Source organism: Anomaloglossus baeobatrachus, chromosome 6 (genome assembly GCF_048569485.1).
Source record: "Anomaloglossus baeobatrachus isolate aAnoBae1 chromosome 6, aAnoBae1.hap1, whole genome shotgun sequence".
NCBI lineage: Eukaryota > Metazoa > Chordata > Amphibia > Anura > Aromobatidae > Anomaloglossus > Anomaloglossus baeobatrachus.
Genome location: NC_134358.1, coordinates 380,929,541 through 380,949,990, shown reverse-complemented (window position 1 = coordinate 380,949,990; position 20,450 = coordinate 380,929,541). Strand labels below are relative to the sequence as shown.

The 20,450-nt window shown below is 48.0% G+C and overlaps 1 protein-coding gene across 3 annotated transcripts in view; it reads left to right on the top strand.

Moving 5' to 3' along the window:
* MLH1 (mutL homolog 1) overlaps positions 1 to 20,450 on the top strand; it is a 188,064-nt gene that overhangs the window by 129,331 nt on the left and 38,283 nt on the right. For all 3 annotated transcript variants that reach the window (XM_075316574.1, XM_075316573.1, XM_075316575.1), the window contains one exon: positions 7,600 to 7,970. In XM_075316574.1, the coding sequence (XP_075172689.1) occupies positions 7,600 to 7,970 (371 nt within the window). The remainder of the gene's footprint in view (positions 1 to 7,599; positions 7,971 to 20,450) is intronic.

Below are 20,450 nucleotides of genomic sequence, written 5' to 3'. Positions count from 1 at the left end.
GGACTTTATGCCCGAAATGATTGCCTTAACTTCCAGGCTTCAGTCTTTTCATCCTATGCCATGTCTGCCATGCTGGAGACTGTCACCGCACTGCGGTGGCCTCGGCTACTTCCCTCGCTATCCGCAGGTTCCTGTGGCTTCGAGAGTGGAAGGCAGATGCTTCTTAAGAAGTTCCTTGCTGGACTCCCTTTTGCCGGGACCAGTCTATTTGGTGAACAACTGGATGAAATTATTCAGGAAGTTTTTGGCAGGAAGAGTACTTCCATGCCACAACCCAGGAAACCTGTCCAGGGCAGGAACCAGTCGAGGTTTCGTTCTTTTCGTTCCTCTAACTGGTCGTCCTCTAAGCCCTCGGCCTCGTCCACTAACTCAGCCAAGGTCCGTAAACCAACTGGCGCATGAAGCCGCGTCCTAAGTCGGCAGGAGCTGCTGCCACCAAGGCAGCCTCCTCTTGATTATCTGGCCGCGCCAGTAACGTCCTTGGTCGGTGGCAGGCTCTCCCTCTTGGGCGACGTGTGGTTTCAACACGTCTTCGATCAGTGGGTGTGAGTTTCCATCTCCCACGGCTACAGAATAGAATTCTATCCAGCCCGCCAAACAGATTTTTTCTGTCAACTCCCCCCTGCTCCAAGGCCGCCGCCTTCTCACAGGCCGTGGCATTCTTGCAGGCCAATGGAGTAATTGTACCAGTTCCCGACTGGGAACGGTTCTGAGATTTCTACTCAAATCTCTTCCTAGTTCCCGAAAAGGACGGTGCCTTCCGACCTGGATCTCAAGCTTCTCAACAAGCATGTTCAGGTGCGGCACTTTTGCATGGAATCTCTGCGATCAGTCAATGACCCAAGGAGATTTCTTAGCATCCATCGACATCAGAGATGTCTATCTGCATGTGCCAATCGCAGTTCACACCAGCGTTGGCTACGTTTTGTATTCGAAGAGGAACATTTCCAATTCGTGGCTCTCCCCTTGGGGTTAGCCACGGCCCCTCGTGTATTCACCAAGGTCATGGCAGCAGTGGTTGCGGTTCTGCTCCTCCAGGGGTTGGTAGTGATTCCTTACCTGGACGACCTTCTAGTCAGGGCTTCATCCAGTGCAGACTGTCAGCGGAGTGTCTCGCTCACTCTCAGCGGAGTGTCTCGCTCACTCTCAGCGGAGTGTCTCGCTCACTCTCAGCGGAGTGTCTCGCTCACTCTCGCCACGCTTGCAAGTCCACTCTGACCCCGACCCAGGAACTTACGTACCTAGGGATGCAATTAGAGACTCTGCTGGCACTTGTGAAGCTGCCCTTAGTCAATCAGCAGTCCCTTCATCCGGCGGTTCGCTCTCTGCTGAGGCTCCGCCATCATTCCATCAGGCACCTCATGCAGGTGCTGGGTCAGATGGTGGCGTCAATGGAGGCGGTTCCCTTTGCCAGTTCCATCTGTGTCCCTTGCAGCTGGACATTCTCCGCTGTTGGGACAAGGAACCTCTTCCTTGCACAGGCTGGTGGCTCTGTCGCCACAGACCAGGAGCTCTCTTAAGTGGTGGCTTCGGCCCCTCTCTCTGTCCCAGGGACGCTCCTTTCTGGCCCCGTCCTGGGTGATTCTCACCACGGATGCCAGTCTATCCGGCTGGGGAGCAGTGTTCTCCACCACCGAGCACAGGGCACTTGGACTCCGTCCGAATCAGCCCTCTCGATCAATGTGCTGGAAATCAGGGCTGTACTCCTAGCTCTCGCAGTTTTTCACCACCTGTCGGCGGGCAAGCACATTCGAGTCCAGTCAGACAACGCGACAGCAGTTGACTACATCAATCACCTAAGGCGGGACTTGCAGCCGCCTAGCAATGTTGGAAGTTCAACATATCCTTCAGTGGACGGAGGACTCCAAGTCCACCATATCCGCAGTCCACATCCCAAGCGTAGAAGACTGGGTGGCAGATTATCTCAGCCGTCAAACCGTGGACAGTGGCGAGTGGGCCCTGCATCCGGCAGTGTTCCGGTCAATTTAGCAGGCGGGGCACTCCGGAAGTGGATCTAATGGCAACCCGGCACAACAACGAGGTCCCGGTTTACGTGGCTCGCTCCCACGTTCCTCAGGCCTTGGCAGCGGACGCGCTGGTTCCAGATTGGTCCCAGTTCCGTCTGGCCTCCGTGTTTCCCCCTCTAGCTCCCTTGCCCAGAGTCCTGCGCAAGATCAGAATGGAGGGCCGTCGGGTCGTACTCATCGCCCCAGACTGGCCCAGGCGAGCTTGGTTCCCAGACCTGCTCCGTCTGTCCGTAGAGGTGCTGTGGCATCTCCCGGACCGCCCAGACCTTCTCTCACAAGGTCCGTTTTCCGCCAGAATTCTGCGGCTCTCAGATTGACGGCGTGGCTCTTGAGCCCTGAATCCTTACGGCTTCAGGCATTCCTTCCGAGGTCATCTTCACTATGACTCAGGCTCGGAAGTCTTCCTCGGCCAGGATTTACCACAGGACTTGGAGAATTTTTCCTGTCCTGGTGTCGTTCTTCCGGCCATGCTCCTTGGCCGTTTTTCCTTGCCGACCATCCTGTCCTTCTACAGTCCGGCCTGCAGCTAGGACTGTCCCTCAATTCCCTCAAGGGACAGGTTTCGGCTCTGTCAGCGTTGTTCCAGCGGCGTATCGCCCAGCTGGCCCAGATGCGCACCTTCATGCAGGGCGCATCTCACATCATTCCGCCTTACCGGCGGTCTCTGGATCCCTGAGACCTTAATCTGGTCCTCATGGCCTTACAGAAACCCCCCTTTGAGCCTCTTAGGGAGGTTTCGTTGTTTCGTCTTTCACAGAAAGTGGTCTTTCTGGTGGCCATAATTTCTCTCAGGAGAGTCTCTGATTTGACTGTGCTCTCTTCGGAGTCACCCTCTTTTGTTTTTTTTTCACCAAGACAAGGTGGTTCTCCGTCCGACTCCGGGCCTTCTCCCTATTATGGTGTCTCCTTTCTACCTTAACCAGGACATTTCATTGTCCTCCCTTTGTTCGGCCCCTGTGCATCGCTTTGAGAAAGCGTTGCATGTTTTAGATTTGGTGCGGACGCTCCGGATCTGTGTCACCGCTGTTTTTTTCAGGCGGTGCACCTCTCTTTTTGTGCTGACTACAGGTCAGCACAAGGGTCTCTCGGCTTCTAAACCGACCCTAGCTCGTTGGATTAGGTCGGCCATATCCGATGCCTACCAATGTTCTCAGGTGCCTCCCCCGCCGGGGATCAAGGCACACTCGACCAGAGCTGTCGGTGCCTCTTGGGCTACGGCTCAGCAGGTCTGTCAGGCTGCCACTTGGTCTAGTCTGCACACCTTTTCGAAGCACTACCAAGTGCATGCTCATGCTTCGGCAGATGCGAGCTTGGGCAGACGCATCCTTCGGACGGCTGTCGCCCATTTGTGAAGTTAGGTTTCGCCTACTTCTCAGTTTCTGTTTATTTCCCACCCATGGACTGCTTTGAGACGTCCCATGGTTTGGGTCTCCCATAAGGAACGATGAAGAAAAAGAGAATTTTGTTTACTTACCGTAAATTCTTTTTCTTATAGTTCCGACATGGGAGACCCAGCACCCTCCCTGTTGCCTGTTGGCAGCTTTCTTGTTCCGTGTGTTTTCACCGGCTGTTGTTGTAGACAGAGGTTCCGGTTATTCCGGGTTTTACTCTATCTCTACTTATGGGTGGATGTCCTCCTTCAGCTTTGGCACTAAACTGGTTGGATTTGTCATCCGGGGAGTGTATATGCTCGGAGGGAGGAGCTACACTTTTAGTGTAGTACTTTGTGTGTCCTCCGGAGGCAGTAGCTATACACCCATGGTTTGGGTCTCCCATGTCGGAACTATAAGAAAAAGAATTTACGGTAAGTAAACAAAATTCTCTTTTTTCTCACCACACATGGGGTATTCCTGCATTCAGGGGAAATTGTGTAACAAATTTTTGCTTATAACATTTTGTGTAAATGAAAAATCTCAGGCTAAAATAATAGTTTTGTTGTAAATGTTATATTTTTTGTATCTTCATTGCCCAACTATAGAAATTTCTGTGAAGCACGACTGGTGTCAACAAGTTAACTGCACCCTTAAATAAATCAAGATGTGTAGATTGTTAATTTGGGATTCTTTTGGGGGTTCTTCTGTTCTGGCACCTCTGGTGATCTGATATGACACCCACAAACCATTCTAGCAAAATCTGTTATCAAAAATTACACTTCTTTCCTTCTGAGTTATGCAGTGTTAGGTCAGAGTCACACTTGCGTATGACTCGACGAGTCTCTCATCGGCAGCACCCGTGACAACCACACACTCTCAGACAGGAGCGGGTCAGCTGCATAGAAATACATGCATCTAAAAAGCTGCTGTCCATAGAGTGTGCGGCTGCCCCGGGTGATGCCGATGTGAGACTCGCCGAGTCATACGCAAGTGTGACTCTGGCCTTACCCAAATTGTAGCTTCCAACCACATATGGGATATCTGCATACTTGGGAGATATTGTGAGGTCAGTTTTCTACTATTACCCCTTGTACAAATGCACAATTTGGAGGAAAGGCAACAATTTTGTGAGAAGAGAATGGCATTTTTCCTTTTAAATTCAAAAATTTAAATTTAAAAATTTAAAATTTTGAGTTCAAGATGCTCACTACACCTATTGATGAATTATTAGAAGGGTATAGTTTCCAAAATAGCCACTTATAGGGGTTTCTGTTTTTCTTTCACCTTGGAAGCTCTTTAATAGTGACATTGCTTCCCCAATATAAAGGAATTTTTTGGACTATAAGACGCACTTTTTTCCCCCAAATGTTGGGGGAAAGTGGGGGGTGCGTCTTATAGTCTAAATGTAGGGGTGCGGGGAATGAGGGTGCTGCAGTGGAGCTGGTTATCGGCGGCACGAGCAGGCTTTAGCAGCGCCTACCGTGACCACGTGGGCCCGCTCATTTCATATGCATCCTCCCGCCCATAATCTCTCAGCGCTGAAGCCGGTGCTGACATGTGGGCGGGGGGTGCGCGCAAGGGGGAGCCGGCCCGCGTGATCAACCCTTGCAACTACAGTCTGGAGTGATCATGTGCGGCTGTATTCACTGCCCCCCGCATATCATCATCACCGCAGGGCGCAGTGAATAAGTACAGTATACTCACCGTTCCCCTGCAGCATCACGATGTTCTCCTGTCTTCCACCCGCTGATCTGTGCAGAGAACGGTGAGAAAAGCGATGACGTCATCCCTGTGCGCACCGCTAGTCTCCACACACATCAGCGAGCCAGCAGACAGGAGGACATTGCAATGCTGGGGAACAGCTCCACACAGGTCACCGGCGCTGCTGCTGACGCAGAGAGGAAGATAATCGATGCTGCAGGGAGTGAGGCAAGGTGAGTATAAACGTTTATTTTTTTTCTGTGCCATAAGATGCAGGCCATATACCAGGATGGGGGTATATAGCAGGATGAGGGCATATACCAGGATGGGGGTATATTATGAGCAGGATGGGGGTGTTTAGCAGGATTGGGGCTATACCAGGATGAGGGACATGTGTGTGTGTGTGTATGTATATATATATATATATTTATATATATATATATATATGTATATGTATGTATGCATATATGTATATGTATGTATATATATACACACAGTACAGACCAAAGGTTTGGACACACCTTCTCATCTCTAGAACAACTATTAAAAGGAGACTTTGTGCAGCAGGCCTTCATGATAAAATAGCTGCTAGGAAACCACTGCTAAGGACAGGCAACAAGCAGAAGAGACTTGTTTGGGCTAAAGAACACAAGGAATGGACATTAGACCAGTGAAAATCTGTGCTTTGGTCTGATGAGTCCAAATTTGAGATCTTTGGATCCAACCACCGCGTCTTTGCAGAAAAGGTGAACGGATGCACTCTACATGGCTGGTTCCCACCGTGAAGCATGGAAGAGGAGGTGTGACTGTGTGGGGGTGCTTTGCTGGTGACGTTGTTGGGGATTTATTCAAAATTGAAGGCATACAGAACCAGCATGCCTACCATAGCATCTTGCAGCGGCATGCTATTCCATCCGGTTTGCGTTTAGTTGGACCATCATTTATTTCTCAACAGGACATTGACCCCAAACACACCTCTTGGCTGTGTAAGGGCTATTTGACAAGAAGGAGAGTGATGGGATGCTACGCCAGATGACCTGGTCTCTACAGTCACCAGACCTGAACCCAATCGAGATGGCTTGGGGTGAGCTGGACCGCAGAGAAGGCAAAAGGGCCAACAAGTGCTAAGCATCTCTGGGAACTCCTTCAAGACTGTTGGAAGACCATTTCCGGTGACTACCTCTTGAAGCTCATCAAGAGAATGCCAAGAGTGTGCAAAGTAGTAATGAAAGCAAAATAGCTACGTTGAAGAATCTAGAATATAAGACATATTTTCAGTTATTCCACACTTTAAGTATTTCATTCCACATCTTTTAGTGTGAATCTACAATTTTTAGAGTCATGAAAATAAAGAAAAGTCTTTGAATGAGGTGTGTCCAAACTTTTGGTCTGTACTGTGTGTGTGTATGTATGTATATGTATGTATGTATATATATATATATATATATATATATATATATATATATATACATTCATACATACATACATACATACATACATACATACATACATACATGCAAGGCAGGAGGATCATTACCAGTTATGGGGTACCTTAGTAGAGAATTTGGGGACTTTACCCCCATAACAGTGTCAGCAGCAGATCCTCGCCCCATAAGTGTGTCATGACCACATTTTTTGCTTATAATTTTATTTTCCTATTTTCCTCCTCTAAAACCAGGGTGCGTCTTATGGTCCGGTGCGTCTTGTAGTCAGAAAAATACGGTGTGTTCTATCCAAAATTGAGCACCAAAAGTCCAGTTGGAATTTTTCCATTTCCTCCTGAGGCCCAAACAAATTCTAACCACATAAGGGTTATCTGTATACTTGGGAGAAATTACACAACAAATTATGTGGTCCGTTTTCTCTTAATTATCCTTGTGAAATTGAAAAAATGTAACTTTTTTTTTCTTCCAATTTGCATTTATTTTCATGAAGCACCTAAAGGGTTAACAGACTTATAGAAAGGGCTATTAATTTCTTTGAGAAGTGCAGTGTTTCAAATGGGGTCATGAATGATGGTTTTCTGACCTTAAAAAAAAATTGCTTTTCATACTGTTATTGAAACATTTCTGATAAAAGTTCAACTCTCCTATAACATCCTAGCAAAACAAAAAAAAATTGTAATGCTGACATAACGTAGACCTGTAGGAAATGTTATTGACTATTGTGCAGTATGATGATCTATAATAAGGGTTTAATAATTGTAAATTTGACAAAGTTCCAGTGTTTCCATAAATAAATGCAAATAATATGCTGAGAATTCACTAAGAACGTAAAGTATAATGTGTCATGACAGCACAATCTGTAGGATATGTAGACGCATGCCAGAGTTATTCCCACATAAAGTGACAGATGTAAATGATTTGGCCTGGTCTGGAAGGTGAAAACTCATTTTGGGGGAAAAGGTCATTGCTTCTTGCCTTATATGTAGCTTAGAGTAGTTACAGTTTTTTGTTCTTTGGATGAAATAACAGATATTGTGCTTGCTTTTGAAATAGACCTTGCTACCTGGAGCATCGATCTGTGCTAGTGAAGTGGTGAAGCCTGCTCCCAGTACATCAGCGGCACTTAAGTCTGGGGACAAAGTCTACGCCCATCAAATGGTGCGCACTGATGCCAGGGAGCAGAAGCTGGATGCCTTTCTTCAGCCCCTGCCAAAACATCAGTCATGCACTGTTTCGGAAACCCATGAACTTGTTGAAGAGCAAATTGAAAAAGCCAATCCAGAATGCAGTGCTAAAGAAACGATAAGTGATCTTGAAATGCTCGATGCTTCTGATTTAGTGACCTCTGTTGAAGAAAGTGAAATGCAAACGGACAACAATGAAGAAAGTAAAGCAAGTACGTCTTCAGATGGCGTACCACCAAGGTAACATCAGTGTGACTGAAGTCTCTGGCTCCTTTGATACAATGCCCAATATTCTGCCAGTGATTGTAAATCTAATCTACATTAAGACTTACATTTCGATTTGTCTCATTTCCTCTAACTGTATTAAATCATATTTTAGATTTGCTCTTTCAGTTGAAAGGGAATTTGTTGGTAGGCAATCTAAGGCTATGTTCACACAGGCTTTTTTGTTACGTTTTAGCTGCGTTTTTCAGCTGCAGATTTGCCTTGGTTTTATGCAAATCCATGCTAATAAAAAGCTGCTTTCTACAGTCCCAGCAAAGTCTGAGATTTCTGAAATCTCATGCACACATACACACACACCTGAAGATTTTTTCCTGAATGTTTTATCAAATACCTGCGATTTTGCTGCAGATTTCAAAGAATGAGCTTGTCAATTATTTGCAGCGTTTTTGCAATGTTTTTTCATTGATACAACCCATTTTATAGAAAAAACACATCTAAACCGCCACTAAAAAATGCAGGTGACTCAAAGGAGATTTTCTGCCACAAGATCAAGTTTTGGTAAGGAAAAAAACTTACCAACAAAGCCCTGTGTTTACATACCCATATAGAGAGATTTAGGCTATCTGAAGAGACCTGAAATATTAATTATGATACAGAATGTCTAGCTTAAGAAAATGGAAGGAAATTGGGAGCCATGTTTTACTGCATGGAATGGTGGATTTATGCCTAGAAATCCTCTGTGTTGTTGCCTCAGCTATTTATCGTTGACCACAGAGGCATTTCACAAGATCTCAGTTTGTATCGGAAGTGGAATACCCTTTAAAGGGAACCTGTCACCTGAAATTTTGCTATTAAACTAAAAGAATCCCCTCCTGCAGCTCCTGTGCTGCATTCTAGAAAGGTTCCTCTTCCTACTGGCCCCCCATTCAGACCTAAATAAACACTGTATAAAATCTTACCTCTTGGTATGCTAATGATGTTTTATGGCCACAGGGGTGGGCTGTATTGCGTCCGTTATTCCCCCCTCCTGCCGCTGTTCGCCGCCCCCCAGTGTTGAGTGACAGATGACGCTGCCGCTCTCCTGTTACTCAGTGCTCCAGAAGTCTGGCGCATGCCCAGTGGCAGTATCGCGGGACTGAGCACAGTTCAAATTGCGAGTGCCAGTGATCGTATTGCGCAGGCGCGAGATTATGGGCGGGTACTTGAATGACGCTGGTGTTGACATTGTCAATCAAACACTGGGGGACAGCGAACAGCGGCAGGAGGGGGGAATAACGGATGCAATACAGCCCACCCCTGTGGCCATAAAGCAACATTAGCATACCAAAAGGTAAGATTTTATACAGTGTTTATTTAGGTCTGAAAGGGGGCCAATAGGAAGATGAACCTTTCTAGAATGCAGCCCAGGAGCTGCAGAAGGGGATTCTTTTAGTTTAATAGCAAAATTTTAGGTGACAGGTTCCCTTTAATGGAATAACTTGCACCTGTTTAGGGGCCATAATATATAGTTAGTTTTTAATTCCTTTGGAACAACTAAAGCAATGGAGGCAAAGGAAGGTAACTGATTTTTCTAATGCCCAAGATTTGCTGTGTGGATGTTCATTTCAGGCTCCCTATGCTTTCTGTAATAAGGCAGTCATGAATAAAGCATGATCTTTTGACACACACAAGGGGTAGTGTTTGGAATAAAGAATCCTGAGGTATGACATGGGTAAAAGGGCCAATGTTTACGGATATACTGGGCACTATAGGATGATACTTAAGAACAAATGGATTTCTTAGAAATCTGTGTAACTGTAGATGTTTAAAGTCTCTCTCTATTCAATAGTTGAGTTGGGTACCCTCTATCTAGAAATGTATTGACCATCAGATCAAGTTCTGATGGATTTTTGGGTTGCATCTGTCATTACTGTTGATGCAGAAGCTCAGTGAGCTCCAGAATTCTTCTGTACAGCTTATTGTCTGTGGATTTCAAATTAAAGAAGTTATCTTCCTCTCATATTAGGGAGTGGCCGGGCAGAGAATCAAAATTCACAGACACTGGTTGTGTAGAATGAAGTATCTCTCTGGGAAAAAACATTGATATCTCCTTCATTATTCTAGCAGTTCTTAGCAGAAGATAACTAATGAAATTGTGACAAGACAAAGACCATAATCAAATCAAAATACATATTTCAACTGATTACACTTATTTGGTGATTAATTACAGCATCTATTACAGAAAGCAGGTGATTTATAGTTAATGCCAAGAAACTTCCCTAAAATATGCTTTTGCATAGCTGTGGTTGGATTGGTGAGTCTAAGGCGGGCTTTGCACGTTGCGACATCGCAAGCCGATGCTGCGATGTCGCACGCGATAGTCCCTGCCCCCGTTGCAGCAGCGATATCTTGTGATAGCTGCTGTAGCGAACATTATCGCTACGGCAGCTTCACATGCACTCACCTGGCGTGCGACGTCGCTCTGGCCGGCGTCCCGCCTCCTTCCTAAGGGGGCGGGTCGTACAACGTCAGAGCGACGTGACACGGCAGGCGGCCAATAGAAGCGGAGGGGCAGAGATGAGCTGGATGTAAACATCCCGCCCACCTCCTTCCTTCTTCATAGCCGCCGGCGGCAGGTAAAGTGATGTTCCTCACTCCTGCGGCTTCAAACACAGCGATGTGTGCTGCCGCAGGAACGAGGAACTACATCGTACCTGTCGCGGCACCGGCATTATGGAAATGTCGGAGAATACACCGATGATGATACGATAACGACACTTTCTTCATCGTTCCTATGGGAGACCCAGACCATGGGTGTATAGCTTCTGCCTCCGGAGGACACACAAAGTACTACACTAAAAAGTGTAGCCCCTCCCTCCGAGCATATACACCCCCTGGATAACCAAATATAGCCAGTTCAATGCTTTGTGTTCAGGAGGCACACATCCACACATGCATTCTCATCTGATTTTGATTTTTGGAAAGAGTTTGAAGAAAAGCGGGTCCAAGCCTGGACTCCCGGCATGTCCCTTCTCACCCCACTGTGTCGGCGGTGTTGTAAAGGTTGATTTCAAGGCTGGAGCCTTACATGCCGCTCTCCTTCACCATCCCTCGGGCTCTGGCTTGAAGTGGGAGCCAGCACGGTTCTCCCTTTCAGGATCCTGCCGGACGGAGCACTCATCCCTCAGGGACCTGGCCCTGCGTCTCACAAGCTAAGTATCTGAGACGTTATTATCGGGGGTCCCTTGTACTTTATTGTTGGGGAGAGTGTGCTGTGTATCTATTGTGACATTTCCGGCCGGTTCTCTGGTTTTCACCTGAGAACCACGCCGATGGTGCCTGCTCGCCGGCCGCATCGTTAAATTTAGGCCCCGGCTTCGCCTGAGGCCTAGTTTCGTTTTCACTGCCCCTGCATGCCAATCATGCAGAGGGACAGTGCGGCTCCGCCCAGCGACCGTTCGGCACAGGGGAGGGATACTCCTCTCTGAGGTAATATTCCCTCCCCTGTATATCTCATTGGCCCTCCGGATCCCCGCTCTTAGAGTAGGCCCCGCCCCCTCTCGTCGCTCCGGCGCCATTTTATCAGCGTTCTTATGCATGTCTGCATAACCACATTGTGACAGCGATCGGCGCTGGCCATCTCACTGGGGGTCCGGGCTGTGGGATCTGGAGGGCACAGAGATGTCCCAATGTCAAACGGTCTGGGACCGGCTTATATACTCTGCGTATATACTCTGCTGGGGGTCATTCTGGCGCAGAGCCCCCACTTCAGCAGCATGTCTCACACGAGGAGCAAGGCTGTACTTAATATGCACTGCATGTAGGCTCGTACTGCCTGTACTGAGCACATAACCACATTGTGATGCCTGCTCTAACATGGTGGTGCCTCAGCCTGGAGACTCATCCCCAGTGGTCCCTCCGGCTGCTCCGGCTCCGGTGGCTGAACCCCCGGCTTGGGTAGAATCCTTCTTTCCAGGGGACAGATGTCCCGGACACTGCTGAGCATGCATCAGCCCCCTCCTCAGGGCGCTTCTGCTGCTACGGCTCGCTCAGCAAAGCTCACAGAGGATTCTTCATCTGGCACAGACCCCGTCCTCCTAAAATAGAGACGCAGGGTCCCCTCTCCTTCCTCGTCCCGCGGCTCTGATTCACGAGCTGACTCGCAGGACAAGGAGCATGCCTTTACTGGGGGCTCGGACGCTACCTCCATGTACCCCATTGATCTGTCCGAAAGTGACGCAGATGCTAGTGATTTGATTGCGTCCATTAATTTTGTACTGGACCTCAATCCGCCTGTATCAGGGGAGCACCCCTCTCTGGCAGAAAAGCATCAGTATACCTTGCCTATGTAAACAAGGAGTGTGTTTCTTAACCACTCCAGTTTTCAGGCCACTGTGACCAAGCCCAGAGCCTGTCCTGACAGACGCTTCCCAAAGCGTGATTCTGATGACCGTTTTCCGTTTCCACCAGAGGTGGTCAAGGAGTGGGCTCATTCACCACAGGTAGACCCTCCGGTGTCTAGACTCTCAGCCCGGAAAGTTGTATCAGTGGCTGATGGCAACTCGCTTAAGGATTCCAACCGCCATCTGTATATGAGGCGGCAGGGGCCTCGTGCTCCCCATCTTTTGCAGCAGTGTGGGCTTTCAAAGCCATCTCTGCTTCTCTAGAGGAGATGCATTCCCTCACCAAGGAATCTATGCCCGAGATGGTTGCCTTAACTTCCAGGCTTCAGCCTTTTCATCCTATGCCATGTCTGCCATGCTGGAGGCTCCGCACTGCGGTGGCTTCGGCCAATTCTCTCGCTATCCACAGGATCTTGTAGCTTCGAGAGTGGAAGGCAGACGCTTCTTCAGAGAACTTCCTTGCTGGGCTCCCATTTGCTGGGCCCAGGCTGTTCGGCGAACAACTGGATGAAATTATTCAGGAAGCTACTGGCGGGAAGAGTACTTCCATGCGCAAACCAAATCCATCCAGGGCAGGACCAGTCGAGGTTTCGTTCCTTTCGTTCCTCCAACTGGTCGTTCTCTAAGCCCTCGGCCTCATCCACTAACTCAGCCAAGGACCAAAAACCCAACTGGCGCACGAAGCCGCGTCCTCAGAAGACGCAGGAGCTGCTACCACTAAGGCAGCCTCCTCTTGTCTATCTGGCCGCGCCAGCAACGTCCTTGGTCGGTGGCAGGCTCTCCCGCCTGGCAACATGTGGTTTCAACACGTCTCCGATCAGTGGGTGCGGAATATCATCTCCCACGGCTACAGGATAGAATTCTATCCAGCCCGCCAAACGGATTTTTTCTGTCAACTCCCCCCTGCTTCAAGGCCGCCGCCTTCTCTCAGGCCGTGGCATCCTCTCAGGCCAACGGAGTAATTGTACCGGTTCCCGCCTGGGAACGGTTTAGAGGTTTCTACTCAAATCTCTTCCTAGTCCCCTAAAGGGACGGTTCCTTCCGGCCCATCCTGAATCTCAGGCTTCTCAACAAGCATGTTCAGGTGCGGCATTTTCGCATGGAGTCTCTGCGATCAGTCATTGCCTCAATGACCCAAGGAGATTCCTTGCATCCTCGATGTCAGAGATGCCTATCTGCATGTGCCAATTGCAGTTTCACACCAGCGTTGGCTACGTTTTGCAATCAGGAACATTTCCGATTCGTGGCTCTTCCCTTCGGGTTAGCCACGGTCCCTCGAGTATTCATCAGGGTCATGGCAGCTGTGGTTGCGGTTCTGCACCTCCAAGGGTTGGCATCCCTTTTCCTGGACGGCCTTCTAGTCAAGGCTTCATCCAGTGCAGACCGTCAGTGGAGTGCTTCGCTCACTCTCGCCACTCTAGTCCAATTCGGGTGGCTTGTCTTTTCCAAAGTCCACTCTGACTCCGACCCTAAAGCTCACGTACCTAGGGATGCAATTCGAGACTCTGCAGGCACTTGTGAAGCTGCCCTTAGTAAAACAGCAGTCCCTTCACTAGCGGTGCGCTCTTTGCTGAGGCCCCGCCGTCATTCCATCAGGCACCTAATGCAGGTGCTGGGTCAGATGGTGGCGTCAATGGAAGCGGTTCCCTTGCCCAGTTCCATCTGCGTCCTCTGCAGCTGGACATTCTCCGCTGTTGGGACAGACTTCCTCCTTGCACTGGTTAGTGGCTCTGTCGCCACAGACCAGGGGCTCCCTTTAGTGGTGGCTTCGGCCCCTCTCTCTTCAGGGACGCTCCTTCCTGGCCCCGTCCTGGGTGATCCTCACCACGGATGCCAGTCTATCCGGCTGGGGAGCAGTATATCTCCACCACAGAGCGCAGGGCACTTGGACTCCGTCCGAATCAGCCCTCTCGATCAATGTGCTGGAAATCAGAGCTGTGCTTCTAGCTCTCTTGGCCTTTCACCAAGTTGGCGGGCAAGCACATTCGAGTCCAGTCAGACAACGCCACTGCGGTTGCCTACATCAACCACCAGGGCGTGACACTCAGCCGCCTGGCAACGTTGGAGGTTCAACGCATCCTTCAGTGGACGGAAGATTCCAGGTCCACCACATCCGCAATCCACAACCCAGGCGTGGAAAACTAGGAGGCAGATTATCTCAGCCGTCAAACCGTGGACAGCGGCGAGTGGGCTCTGCACTCTGGATCTTCGCTCCCACGATCCTCAGGCCTTGGCAGCAGACGCGCTGGTTCAAGATTGGTCCGTTTCGTCTGTCGTACGTGTTTCCCCCTCTAGCTCTTGCCCAGAGTCCTGCGCAAGATCAGAATGGAGGGCCGTCGGGTCATTCTCATTGCTCCAGACTGGCCCAGGCGAGCTTGGTACCCTGACCTGCTCCATCTGTCCGTTGAGGTGCTGTGGCATCTCACGGACCGTCCAGACCTTCTCTCACAAGGTCCGTCTTTCCGCCAGAATTCTGCGGCTCTCAGATTGACGGCGTGGCTCTTGAGTCCTGGATCTTGATGACTTCTGGTATCCCTCCTGAAGTCATCTCCACTATGACTCGGGCTCGGAAGTATTCCTTGGCCAAAATCTATCACAGGACCTGGAGAATTTTCCTGTCCTGGTGTCACCCTTCCGGCCATGCTTCTTGGCCTTTTTCCTTGCCGACCCTCCTGTCCCTTCTACAGTCCGGTCTGCAGCTAGGACTAACCCTCAAGGGACAGGTCTCGGCTCTGCCAGTGTTGTTCCAGCGGCGTATCGCCCGGCTGGCTCAGGTGCGCTCCTCCATACAGGGCGCATCTCACATCATGCCGCCTTCCGGCGGTCTTTGGATCCCTGGGACCTTAATCTGGTCCTCACGGCTTCCAGAAACCCCCCTTTGAGCCTCTTAGGGAGGTTTCTTTGTCTCGTCTTTCACAGAAAGTGGTCTTTCTGGTGGCCATAACTTCCCTTGGGTGAGTCTCTGATTTGGCTGCACTCTCTTTGGAGTCACCTTTTTTAGTTTTTCATCAAAACAAGGTGGTTCTCCATCCGACTCCGGACTTCCTCCCTAAGGTGGTTTCTCTTCCACCTTAACCAGGACATTTCCCTGCCTTCCTTTTGTCCGGCTCCTGTTCATCGCTTTGAAAAAGCATTGCATACTCTGGATCTGGTGCGGGCGCTCCGGATCTATGTGTCTCGCACCGCTGTTCTTAGGCGGTGCACCTCTCTTTTTGTGCTGACCACAGGTCGGCGTAAGGGCCTCTCGGCTTCTAAGCCGACCCTAGCTTGTTGGATTGGGTCGGCCATTTCCGATGCCTACCAGTGTACTCGAGTGCCTCCCCCGCCGGGGATCAAGGCACACTCGACCAGAGCTGTCGGTGCCTCTTGGGTTTCAGGCACCAGGCTACGGCTCAGCAGGTCTGTCAGACTGCCACTTGGACTAGTCTGCATGCCTTTTCGAAGCACTACTAAGTGCATGCTCATGCTTCGGCAGATGCGAGCTTGGGCAGACGCACCCTTCAGGCGGATGTCGCCCATTTGCGAAGTTAGGTTTCGCCTACTTCTCAGTTTTCTGTTTATTCCCACCCATGGACTGCTTTGAGACGTCCCATGGTCTGGGTCTCCCATAGGAACGATGAAGAAAAAGAGAATTTTGTTTACTTACCGTAAATTCTTTTTCTTATAGTTCCGTAATGGGAGACCCAGCACCCTCCCTGTTGCCTGTTGGCAGTTTCTTGTTCCGTGTGTTATCACCGGCTGTTGTTGTAGACAGAGGCTCCGGTTGTTCCGGTTCTTGCTCTATCTCTACTTGTGGGTGGCTACTCTCCTTCAGCTTTTGCACTAAACTGGCTATATTTGGTTATCCAGGGGGTGTATATGCTCGGAGGGAGGGGCTACACTTTTTAGTGTAGTACTTTGTGTGTCCTCCGGAGGCAGAAGCTATACACCCATGGTCTGGGTCTCCCATTACGGAACTATAAGAAAAAGAATTTACGGTAAGTAAACAAAATTCTCTTTTTTGCGCTTGTTAATCGTATCATCTAGAATTTACACACTACAATGTCGAAAGTGACGCCGGATGTGCGTCACTTTCGATTTGACCCCACCAACATCGCACGTGCGATGTTGCAACGTGCAAAGCCGCCCTAAGTCTACTTGCATAATACTGTGGTTTTATGCTGCAGAATTAGATCAAAGGTTAGAATATCAAATAGCAGAAGTAAACAGATCTAAGAGCAGAAAGAACTAAGTGTATTGTAATCTACTGTACTACTGTATATAATATACAGTGTGTGTGTGTGTGTGTGTGTGTGTGTGTGTGTATATGTATGTATATATATGTATATATATATCTATATATATATAACACCTCTAATATATAAAGCTCAGTGTTATGTCCGCTAAAGGAATCCGCACTGTCGCATTTACAATCACGAAATTTTGCACAGACACTCCATGTGACTCAGGGAACGTCATAGACTATGTTTGGGCAGGAAAATGTAACCCCGTGCTTTCCAGTTACTCTACAAAAATCCTACAGCCAGTAAGCCAGTAAACTGAATTGAGCTGGGAGCTGCAGGCTATAAATAGCAACTGTCAGTGGTTGCTATAGGAACAAAATAAACTGTTAGTATAAGATAGGATAGACGGATAGAGACAGAGAGAGAGATAGCTGTGGAAAAGAGACAGCCGTGGAAAAGAGACAGCCGTGGAAAAGAGACAGCCGTGGAAAAGAGACAGCCGTGGAAAAGAGACAGCCCGGGAAATAGAGGCCGGGCAAAGAGACAGCCGGGCAAAGAGACAGAGAGAGACACAGACAGATACAGAGATTGAGACAGAGTGATGCAAATACAGAGAGATAGAAACAGACAGACAAGGAAAGAGACAGACAGCGAGACAGAGACTGGGAGAGAGACAGACAGTTACTATCCCGGGCAACGCCCGGGTACTACAGCTAGTACTCCTAGAAGAGTGAACTGTGGTCTTGGTCTTAAGTAGTGATGTGCGGACTCGCAGATGCCCAGGATCGGCCAGCCCAACCGGGTTTGGATTTCTGGCCGGACGCCAGTCACCATATAGGGTTAGAGCAGACCTGGGTAAGGGGCGGCCCGTGGGCCACATCCGGCCCACCTACTCTCTGTGACCGGCCCGCCTGGTTCAAGGCGTCCTTGCTCGCCGGTCGGTGATGAGGGCAATCTGACCTGTTGTCCGGAGCTCCAGGCTCCGGGGGGCCCTGGTCAGGTCGCCCTCATCACACGTTGCATGCCGGGCAGGAAGCGATCCTGCAGTGTAGGCAGTGGAACGCAGGAATCTCTCCTCTGTTCCCTGCCCGACACCTTTCTCTGTGACACACGCGTGCCCTGATGTCGTCGGTACGGCGCGCGTGTTGTTTGAAAAGTTCCCGCACAGCAGGAGAATAAGCTGCAGCAGCCGGGACCTGTACGGAGAGAAGCAGCGGCGGGGGCTCCTAGGAAAACTGCATCGTCGCAGCCTGGGCATGTAAAAGAGAAGCAGCTCAGCGGGAGCACGTACGGAGGTGCCTGAGGAGGGGACAATAAGGTTGGCGAGGTGAGTGGTTACTAGTAACCTGCGGGGACAATGTGGGGGAGGAGGGATATAACTGTTGACAAATATTTGGGGTGTAGTGATGTAGTATATGGGAATGTAGTATATTACAGGTGTAGTATATAGGGGTGTAGTATATTACAGGTGTAGTATATAGTGATGTAGTCTATTACAGTTGTAGTATATAGTGATGTAGTGTAGTATATTACAGGTGTATATAGGGGTGTAATGGTGTAGTTTATCACAGGTGTAGTTTATGGGGGGGTGTAATGATGTAGTATATTACAGGTGTAGTATATAGTGGTATAGTATATAGAGGTGTACTTTATTACAGGTGTAATGTATAGGGATGTAGTGATGTATTTTACAGGTGTAGTATAATGAGGGTGTAGTGATGTAGTATATGGGGATTGTGTGTGTATGTATACAGTGTGTGTGTGTGTGTGTGTGTGTGTGTGTGTGTACAGACCAAAAGTTTGGACACACCTTCTCATTCAAAGAGTTTTCTTTATTTTCATGACTGAAAATTGTAGATTCACATTGAAGGCATCAATACTTTGAATTAACACATGTGGAATGAAATACTTAACAAAAAAGTGTGAAACAACTGAAAATATGTCTTATATTCTAGATTCTTTAACGTAGCTATTTTGCTTTCATTACTACTTTGCACACTCTTGGCATTCTCTTGATGAGCTTCAAGAGGTAGTCACTGGAAATGGTTTTCCAACAGTCTTGAAGGAGTTCCCAGAGATGCTTAGCACTTGTTGGCCCTTTTGCCTTCACTCTGCAGTTCAGCTCAACCCAAACCATCTCAATTGGGTTCAGGTCTGGTGACTGTGGAGGCCAGGTCATCACTCTCCTTCTTAGTCTAATAGCCCTTACACAACCTGGAGGTGTCTTTGGGGTCATTGTCCCGTTGAAAAATAAATGATGGTCCAATTAAACGCAAACCGGATGGAATAGAATGCCGCTACAAGATGCTGTGGTAGCTATGGTGGTATGCCTTCAATTTTGAATAAATCCCCAACAGTGTCACCAGCAAAGCACCATCACACCTCCTCCTCCATGCTTCACGGTGGGAACCAGGCATGTAGAGTCCATCCGTTCACCTTTTCCTCAAAGACACGGTAGTTGGATCCAAAGATCTCAAATTTGGACTCAGAGCAAAGCACAGATTTCCACTGGTCTAATGTCCATTCCTTGTGTTCTTTAGCCCAACCAAGTCTCTTCTGCTTGTTGCCTGTTCTTAGCAGTGGTTTCCTAGCAGCTATTTTACCTTGAAGGCCTGCTGCACAAAGTCTCCTCTTAATAGTCGTTCTAGAGATGAGAAGGTGTGTCCAAACTTTTGGTCTGCACTAATATACATACACATGTCCCTCATACTGGTATAGCCCCAATCCTGCTATATACCCCCATCCTGGTATATGCCCACATCCTGCTATATACCCCCATCCTGCTATATACACCCATCCTGCTCATAATATACCCCCATCCTGGTATATGGCCTGCATCCTATGGCACAGAAAAAAAAATAAATGTTTATACTTATATATATATGTATATATATATATATATATACACACACATATATACATATATAATATACACACACCCATATATACATATATAATATATATACTAAGATATATACATATATATGTGTGTATATATATATATATATATATATATATATATATATAAACACACACTGTATACATACACACTAATTATATACATATATATTTTTTTTGTGTGTATGTATACAGTGTGTATGTGTGTGTGTGTGTGTATATATATATATATATATATATATATTTTTTTTATTATCTATATATTATAGTGTGTATATATTATATATTTATATTATAATATATATTTATATATATATTATATTATATGTAAGTGTATATGAATATAGCACAAACATAACTACAGCGGGTCTGGTGCCTAGAATTAGCACAGAGAAAAGCCCGAAACTGCTAGTGGTACCGGAGTTACATCGGGTACCACGCGCCCCCGCCCCCTGCAGCTGCGCACCGCCATTACAGGGCCTGATAGTGCGCCATTACAGGGCCTGATCACGCGCCCATCAGCGCGAGGGAGACGCTTCAGCTGGATCCCACATACCTGCCATGTAGCAGTATCTGCCGGGATCCGTGACCTCAGAAATTTCTTTTCCTAAGGCTCCTTTTGAAGTGGTTTAATGAGCACATAAGTATGTAGAGCGCATCCAGTAAGTGTGGATACAGGGTGGTTATATACAAGTCATACCCAGATCTGATCATATGCCGGGATGCCAGTCTTAGAAAGACTTGCTATTTTTGGTCAAGATGGGATGTTTAGTTTTTTAAAAACTGTAAAGTTGACAATTTTCTAAAGTGAACAATCACAAGTTCATTAATGTTCATCATCTCATTAACTAATGATGTAATTAGGTCCTCCATATCTTCATTGAATCATTGTATTGTTTAACTTACTGTTTGTTTATGAAGGGATAGTATATATACTATATACAGTATTTGGTAGAACCAAGTTAATTATATTAGTCCGGCCCTCTAAAACC